Source organism: Pelophylax lessonae, assembly GCF_965119305.1.
Source record: "Pelophylax lessonae genome assembly, chromosome: 6".
Lineage (NCBI taxonomy): Eukaryota > Metazoa > Chordata > Amphibia > Anura > Ranidae > Pelophylax > Pelophylax lessonae.
Window position 1 is genome coordinate 43,237,740 of NC_138773.1, and position 14,970 is coordinate 43,252,709.

Here is a 14,970-nt window from a genome sequence, read left to right on the forward strand (position 1 = left end):
AGAAGCGCGGGCATTTTCTCTGGGCCAAGGCTCATTTAAAATGGACTGTGGCAAAGTGAAAAACTGTTCTGTGGTCAGACGAATCAAAATTTGAAGTTCTTTTTGGAAAACTGGGACGCCATGTCATCTGGACTAAAGAGGACAAGGACAACCCAAGTTGTTATCAGCACTCAGTTCAGAAGCCTGCATCTCTGATGGTATGGGGTTGCATGAGTGCGTGTGGCATGGGCAGCTTACACATCTGGAAAGGCAGCATCAATGCTGAAAGTTATATCCAAGTTCTAGAACAACATATGCTCCCATCCAAACGTCATCTCTTTCAGGGAAGACCTTGCATTTTCCAACATGACAATGCCAGACCACATACTGCATCAATTACAACATCATGGCTGCGTAGAAGAAGGATCTGGGCAGTGTCGGCTGGTGCTCAAAATTTTGGGGGGGGGGGGGCGCAAAAAGAAAAATGTAATAGGTATTGATTTGCGGCAAAAAACGCGGTAAAAAATTGCGGGACTTTGACGTCACACAAGTGTGAAAGGGGCCTCCATCAAGGAACAGTGCCTTGAAAAAGTATTCATAGTTACCCCTTGAAATAATCCACATTTTGTCATGTTATTTACAACCAGGAAACTATGTACATACAATGTTCTGCGAATTCGCAAATGTGATCGCATGATGTGATTATTTGGTTGGTTATTTTCTAGGAAGACTCCAGCTTAAACGTTTTGCACATTGGGTTAAAAAACTCCCTGATCACCGAGATATCATACCAACCAGACACTTTCATAGTTTTGTATTTAGTCATGCGTTTTTATCCAGCATTTTAGGTTGCAAAGCACTGTGAGCACTTTAGAAGCTGTTTCCCACTAGCGCCGATTCACTCTTTTCTCTCATAGCACTTTACCTGATGTACAATGTAATTGGCCTGGCCTGCACTGTCTTATATTGTGTACACTGCTAAGCAGGCTGCTGGCCTGGCCGCAGTCCCGCACACAGGAGGAGGGAGGCACTGAGTCTGAGGCAGCGGCTGCAGAATCACTTACCTCCTGCTCTTGGGCTGGCTCTCTCTCTCACGATGACCGGACCGACTCTGTCACTGCCTGGCGTGCTGCTGGCTGCTCTCTGCTGCTGACGGCCCGGGACTCGGGAGAATCGGTCGGGACTCTACTCTGGACGTCTTCTTCCTCCTCGACCTGCATGCGCGCCTCTGCCCTCCTCTCTGACGGCGGGCGGGAAGGTGGCGTCATGATAGTGCGTGACTAACGCACGCACCGCCCCCATGCGACGTCATCTGGGATGTCCTCTATGATTGGTCCAGGCTGGAGTCTGGACCAATCACAGCCAGGACAGCGCCACAGTGGGGAGTGTCGGGCGCATTGCTCTGCGCCCCGATGACACCCAGAAGGCCGCCAATTGGTGCCTCTGCGTGGCGCATGTGGGGTGCAAAACCCCACCCCCCCATAGCCAACAGTAGGTCTGGCGCCCCTAGTGGGCTGCAAATTATATATTTTTTTTTTATTTGCCCTTGCACAGATTGGGGGGGGGGGGCGGCGCCCCTTGCCCCTCTATAAACCGGCCGCCACTGGATCTGGGTACTGAAATGGCCAGCCTGCAATTCAGAAGTTTCACCTATAGAAAACATTTGGTGCATCATAAAGAGAAAGATGCAACAAAGAAGACCTAAGACAGTTGAGCAACTAGAAGCCTGTATTAGACAAGAATGGGAGAACATTCCTATTCCTAAACCTGAACAACGTGTCTCCTCAGTCCCCAGACATTTGCAGACCATTATAAAAAGAAGAGGGGATGCCACACAGTGCTAAACATGGCCTTCTCCCAACTTTTTTGAGATGTGTTGATGCCATGAAATTTAAAATCAACTTATTTTTCCCTTAAAATTATACATTTTCTCAGTTTAAACATTTCAAATGTCATCTATGTTGTAGTCTGAATAAAATATTGAAATTTGAAACTTCCACATCATTGCATTCTGTTTTGTATTCACAATGTGTACAGTGTCCCAACTTTTTTGGAATCGGGTTTGTATATACAGTATATATATAATGTTTGGGGGTTCTAGGTAATTTTCTAGCAAAAAAATACAGATTTCTACATGTAGATGAGAAGTGTCAGAATAGATCTGGTCTTCAAGTGGTTAAACTAAAAAAAGCTGAGGGTTTAATACTAGTTTATTACTGCACTGCACACCTGCATAGCAATAAGAAGGCACATGTACTGTGGCAATCTATAAAAGGCAAGGTAACATATAGCTTTTTTTTTTTGCTAGTTAGGTTTAGCTGCACTTTGATATAGAAAACTTTCTGAACTAATAGAGTCACTGTCAGGGGTGGATTCGTGGGGGGGGGGGGGGGGTACGGGGGTGCAAGGGGGCAATTACTCCCCCCGAGAAAATATTAGAGATTCTCCCTCCTGCTCTGGGATGGCGGGTCGGTAAGCCCAGATTGCGGATTCCCGACCCGCCATCCCCGAGCATCACATTACTATGAATAACTGAGCCACGCTGGAGGAAGCAAAGCTGATGCCTCCTGTATAGCGCCAGCTCCTGTGACAGGCGGAGTGATATCAAATGCACTCCGCCTCCGCCTGTGACAGGAGCCAGCACTATACAGGAAGCATCGGCTCTGCTTCCTCCAGTGTGGCTTCTGTCACGCTGATCCTCAGGAATGATGAGTCGGGAACCCACCAACAGTACCCGCTAATAGTAACAGCCAGCAATACCCGCCAACAGTAACAGTCAGAAATACCCACCAACAGTAACCCCCAAGTAGTAACAGCCAGCAATACCCGCCAGCAGTAACAGCCAGGAATACTCGCCAACAGTAACAGCCAGCAATACCCACAAGCAGTAATAGCCAGCAATACCCACCAACAGTAAAAGCCAGCAATACCCGCCAGCAGTAACAGCCAGCAATACCGACCAACAGTAACAGCCAGCAATAGCGGCCAGCAATAACAGCCAGCAGTAAAAGCCAGCAATAGCCACCAACAGTAACACCCAGCAATACCCTCCAACAGTAACAGCCAGCAATAACCACCAACAGTAACAGCCAGCAATACCCGCCAACAGTAACAGGCAGCCATACCTGCCAATAGTAACAGCCAGCAATACCCGTCAGCAATAACAGCCAGCAATACCTTCCAACAGTAACAGCCAGCAATACCCACCAGCAGTAACAGCCAGCAATACCCGCCAACAGTAACAGCCAGCAATACCCACCAATAGAAACAGCCAGCAGTACCAGCCAGCAGAACCCACCAGCAGTAACAGCCAGCAGTATCAGCCCTTTAGGACAGCCAGCAGCAGCCGCCAGCCATACCCGCCTTTGGGACAGCAGCAGCCAGTGATACCTGCAGTAATTTTGAGGAAGAAGTGAAGATTGAGGTCAGCTGAAGTGCAGGTAAACGACATTCGTGTAAAAGCAGCCTTAGGCCCCTTTCACACAATCGGTCTAATTGGGTCCGTCTGTCTGTTTTTCATGTGGACCCAATTGGACCCTCCATTCACCTCTATAGAGCGGCAGATGTAAACGGACTTGTGTCCATTTACACCTGCCTATCTCCGATCCGATCCACTTAAAAAAACAGAAGGGGATCCATCCCCTTCTTTCTGGATGGACCGGAGGGCTCATAGAGTAGATAGGGCTTTGTCTGTGTCTGCTCTGCATATGCTGGATGGACATGGACCTGTCATCTGCCGCACAGCTCATTGTGGCCCGCGTCCAGTTACCATGGCGCGCTAAAGTGTTCCTCTCTCTTCAAATTGGGCACCCCTGCTGTAGGGGCATGAGTCCCGGATGGAGAGGTGCGCTGTAACAGCCTTCCCACTTAGTTTTGCTGTGGTGTGTGGCGGAGGGAAGGAGTCCCAGATGGAGCTCCAGTATAGCGCATCAGGAGACCCGCGGGGAAATCATAAAGATCTCCTGTGAAGTTGATAAATTGTTAAGACCACAGCCACTGTCGCGGCTGGCTGTAAACATTTTAACTACTGTGGTTGGCAGGTCTCACTATTCCTCTGTGCTGAGAGGAAGTGGCATAGTTTAAACGTGTCGCTGTTTTAAACAAGGTTAGGACTGTATGATACGGTAAAAACAGTTCTGTAAGCAACACCCTATTTTCTGTCAGTGCCCCTCCCGAGACTAGACTCTGGATCCACCCCTGGTCACTGTATCAAGCCAGAGCAAATAGAGGGTTAAGTGAACAGGGAGGATCTCATTTTATACGGCACTCCCTTTCTGAGAAGCATTCTCAGAAATACTTTCACTTTCTTCGCTGTGTTCGGGACAGATCAGTCAGACAGCCAAGCTTTTCTTCTGTTCCGAGTTGTAGCAAAAGGTTATTTTTCACCTCAGAATGGCGACTTCTAGCCTGAGAGAGGAGCTGAGCTGCTCCATCTGCCTGAACCTTTATACAGAGCCCGTATCACTGAAATGTGGACACAACTTCTGCCGGGGCTGTATAGTAACTGTGCTGAATACACAGAGGAAGTCTTTGATTTATTCCTGTCCAGAGTGCAGACAGAAGTATAAAGAGCGCCCTCTGCTGGAGAAGAACCGGAAGTTGTGTAACATTGTGGATAATTTCAGATCTGCTCACCCAGAGAACACGGAGGTCTTCTGTACTTACTGTAATCCTCCCGTACCAGCTACTAAAACATGTCTGCTATGTGAGGCCTCATTTTGTGATATGCACCTAAGGAGTCACAGCAAGTCAACTGATCACATTTTAACTGAACCCACCACATCATTTGATGACAGAAAATGTTCCATACACAAAGAGATCCTGAAATATTACTGCACAGAGGACAGTGCCTGTATCTGTATGTCCTGCTGGGTGGCTGGAGACCATAAAGGACACCAGGTGGAGCTTCTGAATGAGGCCTCTGAGAAGAAGAAAGAGAAAATGAACTCTCGCAACCTTCTTTTAAATGTGAAGAAGGGGAACTGTGTGCACATGCAAACAGTGTCGCAACCTTCATTCACTATCAAGTTTAAAATACCAACTAGACTTGTATAAAAACTATTATATACCGCCTGAAAAAATACACATACATATATGTATATATGCACATCTATATATATATATAGAGGCATAATAGTAAAATGGTAAAACATATAGGTTGTGAATTATAAATTGAAGTTAAAATAAAAATAAATAAGATGGTAATATTAAAAAATTCTAATATTAAAAAAGGAGTGATAGGTGGTGTCCAATTCAAGAGAAACTAAATGTATCATAGCACATGTGACAGAGGATCATCCATCTCCCACTCTCCTTGTTGGAGTGACCCTATTCTTCCACATGGCTGGTCAGACCCCAATGGGTCAGGAGCCTCATACCAGGGAGTTGGTCTCTACTTCCTCGTTAAGGCCCCCAGGTGCTAAAGTGTCTAATGTATATATCCAAAAAGCTTCTCTTTGGCATAGCTGTTTGAAGCGTTGGACTGCTGAAGGCATGGCGGGTATGGATTCTAAAACCCAGACTCGTAACCCTAGAGAGGAATGATCATGGTGAGTCAAAAAATGGCGGGGAACACTGTGCTTGTCATTACCTCCTTCCACAAACCTACGGTGCTCACCAAACCTCTTCCTTAGTGTGCGAATGTTCCTGCCAACATAAAACAAGCCACAAGGGCATGTTAAACAATACACCACAAACTCTGTGGAGCAGTTAAATAATTTTTTGACGGGATAGGTTTGCCCTTTGATGTTGTACTCTTTTTGCCCATGGGTCACATGTTTACATGTCAGACATAGTTTTTTCCGACACTGAAACATGCCCACTAATGGAATCATGTTTAGATGGGATTTTAGGGGGATACTTTTAAGTTTGCTCGGGGCCACCAAACTCTTAATGTTTCTGGCTCTTCTGTACGTGATTTGGGGCCTAGGGGGCAAGCTACTCCTCAGATGTGGGTCTTCCAAGAGAATAGGCCAATGTTTCATAATCAATTTCTCCATCTTCCTAAACTGGTTGTGAAACTGTGTAACAAAACGTGGACCTTGGGATTGTGTGTCCAATTTATTTGTTTTCTTAGCCAAGGGGCCTTTTAGATATAAATTTTGTGCGGTGTCCACCAAGGTTTCGGGAAAGGATTTTTCAATAAATTTAGTTTTTAGATGTCCACTCTAATCCAAATAATCTTCTTTATTCGTACAATTTCTCCTCAACCTGCAGTACTGACTCTTCGGAATGTTTTGAATCCACCTGGGGTGGTGACAGCTGTTAAAATGGAGGAACGAGTTCCCCGCTGTCGTCTTAGTATAATTTTTGGCTTTAATTCTTCCTTCTCTGTGGTACAACAACAGGTCAAGGAAGGCCAATTCCGATGGGCTAGAGACAGAGGTGAAGGACAGATTGTACGAATTAGCATTGCAATGTTGGACAAAATCCAAGAAAGTTGACTGTGGGCCATCCCAAATCACTACAATGTCATCAATGTACCTCCCATAAAATATCAAATGGGAGGCAAAGGGGTTATTTCTGAAGACATAGTGGGATTCCCACATACCCATTGTCAAGTTGGCGTAGCTGGGGGATAAATTTGCCCCCATCGCCGTGCCATTGGTCTGTAGGTGAAAAGACCCTTCAAATTCGAAATAATTATGTTTGAGACAAAAACATGTGGCATCCAAAATAAACTGGGCCTGTCCTGGATTGATATTGGAACTATTGTGCAGAGAGAGGGAGACTGCTTGGAGGCCAACCGAAATGGGGGATACTAGTGTACAAGGAATTAACATCCAAAGATGCCCACATGTAAGTGGGTTCCCAATGGTAGGGTGCCAAGAGTTCTAGAAGATGTACTCCATCCCGTATGTATGAGGGCAAGTCCTGTGCCAAAGGCTGGAGAAAATGGTCCACATACAGGGAGAAGGAATTGGTAACACTTTCCATTGATGCCACAATAGGCCTCCCAGGTGGATTGGTTGGGTCTTTATGGACCTTGGGAATATGATAGAAATAGGGCAATGCATAAAAATCTCTAAGAAAAAATGCATATTCTGTTTTGTTAATAATTCCCTCTTCTTTAGCCTTATCCAATAATGATTTGGCCTCCAAGGTGTAGCCTGGCAGAGGGTCACAGCTCAGTTTACAATAAGTAGAACTGTCTGATAGTAGACGCTGGGCTTCCCTAAGGTAATCATCTTTGTCTTGGATGACAATGCCTCCCCCTTTGTCGGCTGTTCTGATGACCAAATTATAGTCCTTGGACAAATCTGTGAGGGCTTTCCTTTCACTGGGAATCAAATTTAAATTATTGAACCCAGAAAACTTTTGATGTTTATGATTGTTGGCATGACACATGTTTTTCATCTCGGTGAATACAACCTGGTAAAAAGTCTGCACATAGGGCCCCTTGGATTTAACTGGATTGAAATTAGATTTTGGACATAGGCCCGTATGTTTAACAGGCGGGGATGTGGATGGGTGTTGGGTAAACAACGCCAAATCCTCATCCTCATCACTGATGTAGAGTTCTTCCAGTAGCTGTTGACCAATGGCATCCAATTGGGGACAAGGTTGGATATCCTCCAACGGAGGGTCTAGCCGGATGCCTGCCTGTTCTTTGGTAGCCTGTATACTAAAGTGATGTTTGAGGGTCAATAGACGTATAAAAATATTGAGATCCTTGAAGAGTGTAAACGGATTGGGAGAAGAAGATGGGGCAAAATTCAGGCCTCTATGCAGCAGAGATGTTTCTGCCTCTGACAATATATGTGAGGAGAGATTGAATATTTTCATCGTCTCACTAGTCGTAGCCTTTTTCTGATGAGAGTGTCTTCCCCCCCACTTGCCTCTACGTCTAGCTTTCGCTTGACGTGGGTAAGCAGAGGGGTGTGGCCTAAAAAATCCTGATCTAATGGATAAGGGTCCGAACGACAGGTGGACGGATCACTGGTGGTGAGTCCATGCAGACCAACATGATCCGGACCACTGGGGGCATCTGAACAGGGCGACGAACTAGAAGCAAGCACTGATAGGGCAACCTCTCCCAAAGTGGCCTGATCAATCTCTTTTTCCCTCAAAGGGGAGGAAGGAGATGGATCAACAATATCTCTAGTACATGAAACATCCGAACCTGGATTGTTGGAAAGAACAGTCTCAACAGTCCCACTGTCAATCTGGGAAACACTAGCAATGGGAACTCTAGGTCTCGAAAAGAAAAAATGTATGCAATTCAGAAAGATCGGTACACTACCGTTCAACCTGCTTTGTGCCTTGATGCTAACCTGTCTTGAAGCTCTCATGCTTGCAATCATACCTCGCTGTCGGAAACCACGCTGCGCTGATCCCTGTATCCCGCTACCGGATCATCCGCTCTTGCCGAACCTCTCCTCTGCTACATTGCTACTAGTGATAAGTACCCCACAGGGGAAACCTCTATAACCTTCATACTAAAGCTTACACTATCTAGCTCTGCATACTAAGGACTATTATTACTTCTGCATTATCTAAGATTGCTAGCTCTTGAGCCTACTACCATCTGCTCTTGCACTGGGTTGGTCTCTCCTGTATGTTCACCTGTTACTCTATCATTTGCTACCATACATGATTGCTAACCTATCTGCATCCCATCTGCTACTATCTTACTTTCAAGAACATTTCCTTTCAAGTGTCTGTCATCTACCATCTCTACCCAACCTGTCTCTTCAGCCTATCATCACTGTGTTACTATATACATAAGTCACTCTAGGAACATCTTATTGAGTGTGTGTATTTACTTGCTGAATTGAGATCATCCACACATGATGAGTCTTGGGAGTTGGGATAGGTGTCTCAGCGTTTCTCTACATGACTACTGAAGTGGAATATTTCTGCAGCTGTAAATCCACATCATACATAAAACGCAGGAGTGTTACAATAATACGCTTGTAGGGTATTATAGGAACGGAAGGGATTTCAGAGCAATTATCTTCAGTTAATCGTGATAGCGCATCCGCTTTTTTATTCTTGTCTGCAGGTGTGTAGGTCACTAGGAAGTTAAATCTTAGGAAGAATAGTGACCATCGTACCTGCCGGTGGGAGAGGGTTTTGTTAGTCTAAAGATATTGAAGATTTTTATGATCTGTATATATGAGTGTTGGTAATCGGGTGCCTTCAAGTAGATGTCGCCAATTCTCCAGAGCCAGTTTTATAGCAAGCAGTTCCTTTTCACCCACTGGGTAATTCACCTCTGGGCTGCTTAGAGATTTAGAGAAGAAGGAGACTGGATGGAGTGGTGAAGTATTCGTTGGTCGTTGGGAGAGTACTGCTCCTACTGCCATATTTGACGCATCTACTTCCAGAATGTATTGGAGGGATGGGTCTGGATGGCGTAGTATGGGAGCAGAGGTAAAGTTTGTTTTTAATAAGCGAAAAGCTTCATTTGCTTCATCTGACCATTTAAATGGTTTCTTAATACTTGTGAGTTGTGTGAGAGGTCTCACAATGGCAGAGAAGTTCTTAATGGACTTCCTATAGAAGTTTGAAAATCCAAGGAATCGCTGTAGTGCTTTGCGGGTGGTTGGTATAGGCCAATCCTGAATACAGGATATCTTACTCATATCCATCTTGATTCCTGTTTTGGATATGATGTATCCTAGGAATAATACTTCTTCTTTATGAAATAAGCATTTTTTTAGTTTCACGTATAGATTGTGTGTGAGTAATCTGGATAACACAAGTCTTACATGTTTTATATGTTCAGATAAGGATCGTGAATAAATAAGTATATCGTCCAGATATACCACAACACAGACATCAAGTAAGTCTCTAAAGATATCGTTTATGAATCGTTGGAAGGCTGCGGGAGCGTTACATAGCCCAAATGGCATTACAAGATACTCGAACAATCCGTATCTGGTTCTGAATGCCGTCTTCCCCTCATCTCCATCACGGATTCGGATTAGATTGTATGCCCCTTTCAGGTCTAATTTTGAAAAGTAGGTAGCTCCACGCACCTGTTCAATGAGTTCAGGGATAAGCGGTAAAGGATAACGATCTTTTACTGTAATGGCGTTCAATTGCCTATAGTCGATAATAGGCCTGAGACTTGAGTCTTTATTGCGGACAAAGAAAAGTCCTGCAGCTGTGGAAGAAGTGGAAGGTCTAATAAAACCTTTTGTCAAGTTCTCATCCAAGTATTCCTTGAGATGGGAAAGTTCATCCTGTGAAAGAGGATAAACATGACCAAAAGGTAATTTAGAATTTGGGAGTAGATCAATAGTGCAATCATAATCCCTATGGGGAGGCAGTACTTGAGCATTTTTCTCAAGAAAAACTTCGGACAGATCCTGATAGCATAGTGGTGCAATCTCATCTGATACCACAGACAGGATCTTTCCATAAGTCGGGAGGTTACACGTACTCTCGCAATAGTAAGAGAGGAAGGTTAGGGTCCGTTTCTTCCAATCTATGGTTGGTTGATGTGTGTGTAACCAGGGAAGTCCCAAAACAATGGGAAAGTGGGGCGAAGACAATAGGTCGAAGGTAGTGGTCTCCGTATGAGACTCGTTAATGGTGACTAGGAGTGCTTGTGTCTGATTAGTGATTGGGCCAGAAGATAACGGAATACCGTTAATAAGACTCACAGAGACAGGCTTAGGTTTTGAAATAATAGGTACTTTATTTAAAGTAGCAAAACGTATATCGATATAATTCCTGTGTCGATCATGGCCTTAGTGGTAATCCTAGTCTGGTCCCACTGCAATGTCAAACGAACAAAAAGATAAGGGTTAGTAAATGAAGTTGTCAATCCCCCTAGGAGGACATGTGAACACTCACCCTCTTTTTTGCGGACAAGGGGACAGACGCTTATCATGTGACCCGGGGATGCGCAGTACAAGCAAAGATTGCTGGATCGTCTCCTGGCTCTTTCAGTAGTTGATAAAGGTGGGCGTATGGTTCCTACCTCCATAGGAGTAGGGTCAACGGCCGAAATCCGAGAAGGACTGGACCATGGCATTCCCATCTTTTCAGCCTTTCTTTCTCGCAGCCTTCTGTCTATGTTGATACTGAGTTGTATCAAAGCATCTAGGGTGTCCGGTAAATCCGCTCGGGCGAGCTCGTCTTTAATGGCTTCTGATAGGCCGCGTCTAAATTGAGTTCTCAGAGATGTATCATTCCACCCTGAATCAAGGGTCCATCTCTTGAACTCTGCTACAAAGTCTTCTACAGGTCTCCTACCTTGTTTCAAGGACCTTAATTGAATATCGGCAGTACTCTGCCTATTGGGGTCATCATATAGTCTAGCGAGTTCCGCTAAAAATAAGGCATAGGAGTTGAGAAGCGGATCATTTTTCTCAAAGAGAGAGTCTGCCCAGGCCCGTGGATCACCTGTTAGGTATGAAATAATAGTACAGACTTTGATATGATCAGTAAAGTAGGTACGAGGTTTTAGCAAGAAAAGTAACTGACAGGCGTTTTGAATTCACAAAATCACCTGTAAACACTAGAGGAGGATTTATTTTGGGTTCAGGGGGCTGAGCAGCAGCAAGTTGTGATAGACGGGTTATCTGCTGCTTCAGAGCCTGATTGTCTTCTTTTATTTCAGTGATTAACACAGTCACCTGTTGTTTTAATTGTGTCACTTGAGTGGGTAAATCTGCTGAATCCATTTTAGGTTCGTTCAATCTGTAACGCTCCTGCGTTTTCTGAAAACTCAGCAGTCATGTAGAGATACGTTGAAATAGCAATTCCAACTCCCAAGACTCATCACTGTGGTCTGTCTGATTCAGCATACAAATATACACACTCAATAAGATGTTTCCTGGAGTGATAGATGTATATAGCAGTATAGTGGTGATAAGCTGAAGAGACAGGTATGAACAGTGACAATAGGTGAACAGCACTTGAGAGAAATGTTCATGAGAGTATAGATGGTAGCAAGTAGGATGCAGATAAGTTAGCAATCATGTATGGTAGTAGGTGGTAGGATAGCAGATGACATAAGGAGAGTCTAACCCAGTGCAAGTATAGATGTTAGTAGGCTCAAGAGCTAGCAATCTAAAACAACAGTGCAGATGATAGTTATAGTCCTTAATATGCAGAGCTAGATAGTGTAAGCTTTAGTAGGAAGGTTTATGGAGGATTCCCCTGTGGGGTACTTATCACTAATAGCAAGCAGTAGTAGAGAGGTTCGGTATGAGCGAGTGATCCGGTAGCGGGATACAGGGATCAGCAGCGAGGTTCCGACAGCGAGGTACGCTTGTAAGCATATGAGCTTCAAGGCAGGTTGAACGAACATGTGAGTGAGAACGCCGGCGGTTGAAATAGCCGCTCTGCGGCGCTCAGTGATGACAGCATTGGTCTTAAAGGTGTATGCGCACTTACCAGAAGAGAATGGTGGGACGCATACACTGAGTTAGAAAGTGGAATAAGGGTACCAGAGGTACCAGAACATTACAAGCACCTAGCAGCATTGCATGCTTCCAGAAGAGCATTCACAGAGGTGGAATGCTCAGAAAGAATAAAAAGAGCTTTACGAAAGCAGCTTAGGCCTACAGATGAAAAGTATGAGACAGGAGACAGAGTGTACTACAAACGAGCAGACAGTACAGAGTGGAAAGGTCCTGCTGTAGTTATCGGTCAAGATGGCTCTGTAGTGTTTGTCAGACATGGGGGTATCCTTGTCAGAGTACACCAGTCCAGGCTGAATAAAGTTAATGCACAGGATGGGGATACACTTGTACTACCTGATATTCCTGGAGATAGTACAGAAAAAGAAAATGTAATACACACTGATATGTCAGAAAATTCAGATGATGAAATGAGTGTTAATAGAGAAGTGCAAATCCATGAAAACACAGAAACAGATGATAGAGAATATGTGAGACAAACTAATGAGAGGGATGCTACTAATACAGTGGGTTCCACGGGTGTCAAACTGAAAACAGGTCAGACAGTGACATTTACAAACAGAAATGATGAGACAAAACACACGGCCAGAGTTTTAGGCAGAGCAGGGAAAGCAAAAGGGCAATACAGAAACTGGTACAATGTGCAGTATCTTTAACCAAATGGCAACGAGGGTCAAAAGGAAGCTTTAGACATGTCACAAGTTGATGATCTTCTCACTGAATGTGAGAACACCGATGGCGATGTACTTATTACCAAAGACATCTCTTTTGATGCTGCTAAACAGCAAGAGATTGACAACTGGCAAAATAATAATGTTTACGAAGAAGTCACAGACAAAGGTCAGAAATGTATCTCTACTAGATGGGTCTGTACGTTAAAGGAAACTTCTAGTGGTGTTGTTCCCAAAGCCCGCCTTGTGGCGAGAGGTTTTGAAGAAGTCAATATGCATGAATTACAGAAAGATTCTCCCACATGTGCATCAGAATCACTCAGGCTCCTGTTAGCTGTTATTTGTCAAAACAAATGGCAAGTGAACTCTATGGATATTAAGTCTGCTTTTTTGCAGGGAATGGAACTCTCAAGAGACATTTACATTCGTCCCCCACCAGAAGCGAGCTTGGACAATGTGTTGTGGAAACTAAAGAAATGTGTGTATGGACTTGCAGATGCTTCCCTCTACTGGTACAACAAGGTCAAAGAACTCATGCTGAAAAGTGGGGGTAAAATGTCACGGGTTGATCCTGCAGTGTTTTATTGGCAGAATGAGCAGTCTGAGGTAACAGGAGTACTGGCATGCCATGTGGATGATTTTTTTTGGGCAGGTTCAGAGCATTTTGTAACCAATGTCATCCCTGTGCTTAAATCTGCATTTCACTGGGTCGTGAAGAGTGTGAGAGTTTTTCATATGTGGGGATGAACATTGCTACTGTGCGTTGCTAAACAAACAAGACCAGATGTTATGTTTGACACATGTAGCCTAGCATCCAACATTAAGAATGCTACTGTTCAGTCCATACATAAAGTGAACAAAGTGCTCCGTAAACTTAAGTCAGAGAAGGTAACACTTAAGTTTCAATACTTGGGTAACAGTGAGGATTTGAGTTTGGTAGTATTCAGTGATGGGCAATCTTCCAGATGGAGATACACAGGGTGGGGCTCTAATTGCCCTCATGGAAAAATCAGGAAAGTTCTCCCCACTGTTTTGGCAATCTAAAAAAAATTAGACGTGTGGTAAGAAGCACACTGGCAGGAGAAACCCTTGCCATGTCAGATGGTATTGACAATGCTATGTTCTTGGCTATGCTCTACTCTGAACTCACTACTGGTAAAGCTGAACTTAATGCTCTTCCTCTTATCTGTGTTACTGATAACCATTCCCTGTTTGACGCTCTTAAAGCGGTTGTAAACCCTATAAAAAAAAAAAATAAAAATAAAAAACCTGCAAGACAAAGGCATAATGAGCTAGTATGCATCGCATACTAGCCCATTATGTTTAACTTACCTTAAAACGAAGCCCCGACACGGACCCCCGGACATCGATGCGGGCGCTGCCATGATCCCTTGTCGTCTCTTCCGGGTTCGGCGGCTCCGGCGCGCTGATTGGCCGGAAGAGACGGCTCCAGCGCGCTGATTGGCCGGAGCCGCAATGACGTCACTCCCGCGCATGCGCGCGGGAGTGATTTTTCCGGCAAGCTCCCGGCAAGTTAATTGAAGGTCCCCCCGGACCTTCAGAGCGCATGCGCCGCTCGCGCGAGCGGCTGCATGCACTGTAAATATCTCCTAAACCGTGCCGGTTTAGGAGATATTATTTGTACCTACAGGTAAGCCTTATTATAGGCTTACCTGTAGGTAAAAGTGTCAAAAAGCGGGATACAACCGCTTTAAGTCTACAAAACAGGTCACAGAGAAGAGATTAAGATTAGAAATAAGCGGTGTCAAAGAGCTCATACATGCTAATAAAATCAAAGAAGTGCGTTGGTCAACAGCCAAGTCACAACTTGCTGACTGTTTGACAAAAAAAGGTGCTTCCGCTCTTATGCTTCTTAAAGCGCTGTATGAGGGTGTATGGAAACTGTAAAATCTGGTCCATTGAGCATATATCTTGGTATT

The 14,970-nt window shown here is 44.6% G+C and overlaps 1 protein-coding gene across 1 annotated transcript; it reads left to right on the forward strand.

Moving 5' to 3' along the window:
* Positions 1-4,324: 4,324 nt before the first annotated feature.
* Positions 4,325-5,034, forward strand: LOC309558553 (E3 ubiquitin-protein ligase TRIM8-like; the record flags this gene model as incomplete). Its single annotated transcript, XM_082261632.1, has 1 exon — positions 4,325-5,034. Exon 1 carries the CDS (start codon positions 4,372-4,374, stop codon positions 5,032-5,034), a length of 663 nt encoding a protein of 220 aa, XP_082117758.1. The 5' UTR covers positions 4,325-4,371.
* Positions 5,035-14,970: the final 9,936 nt, after the last annotated feature.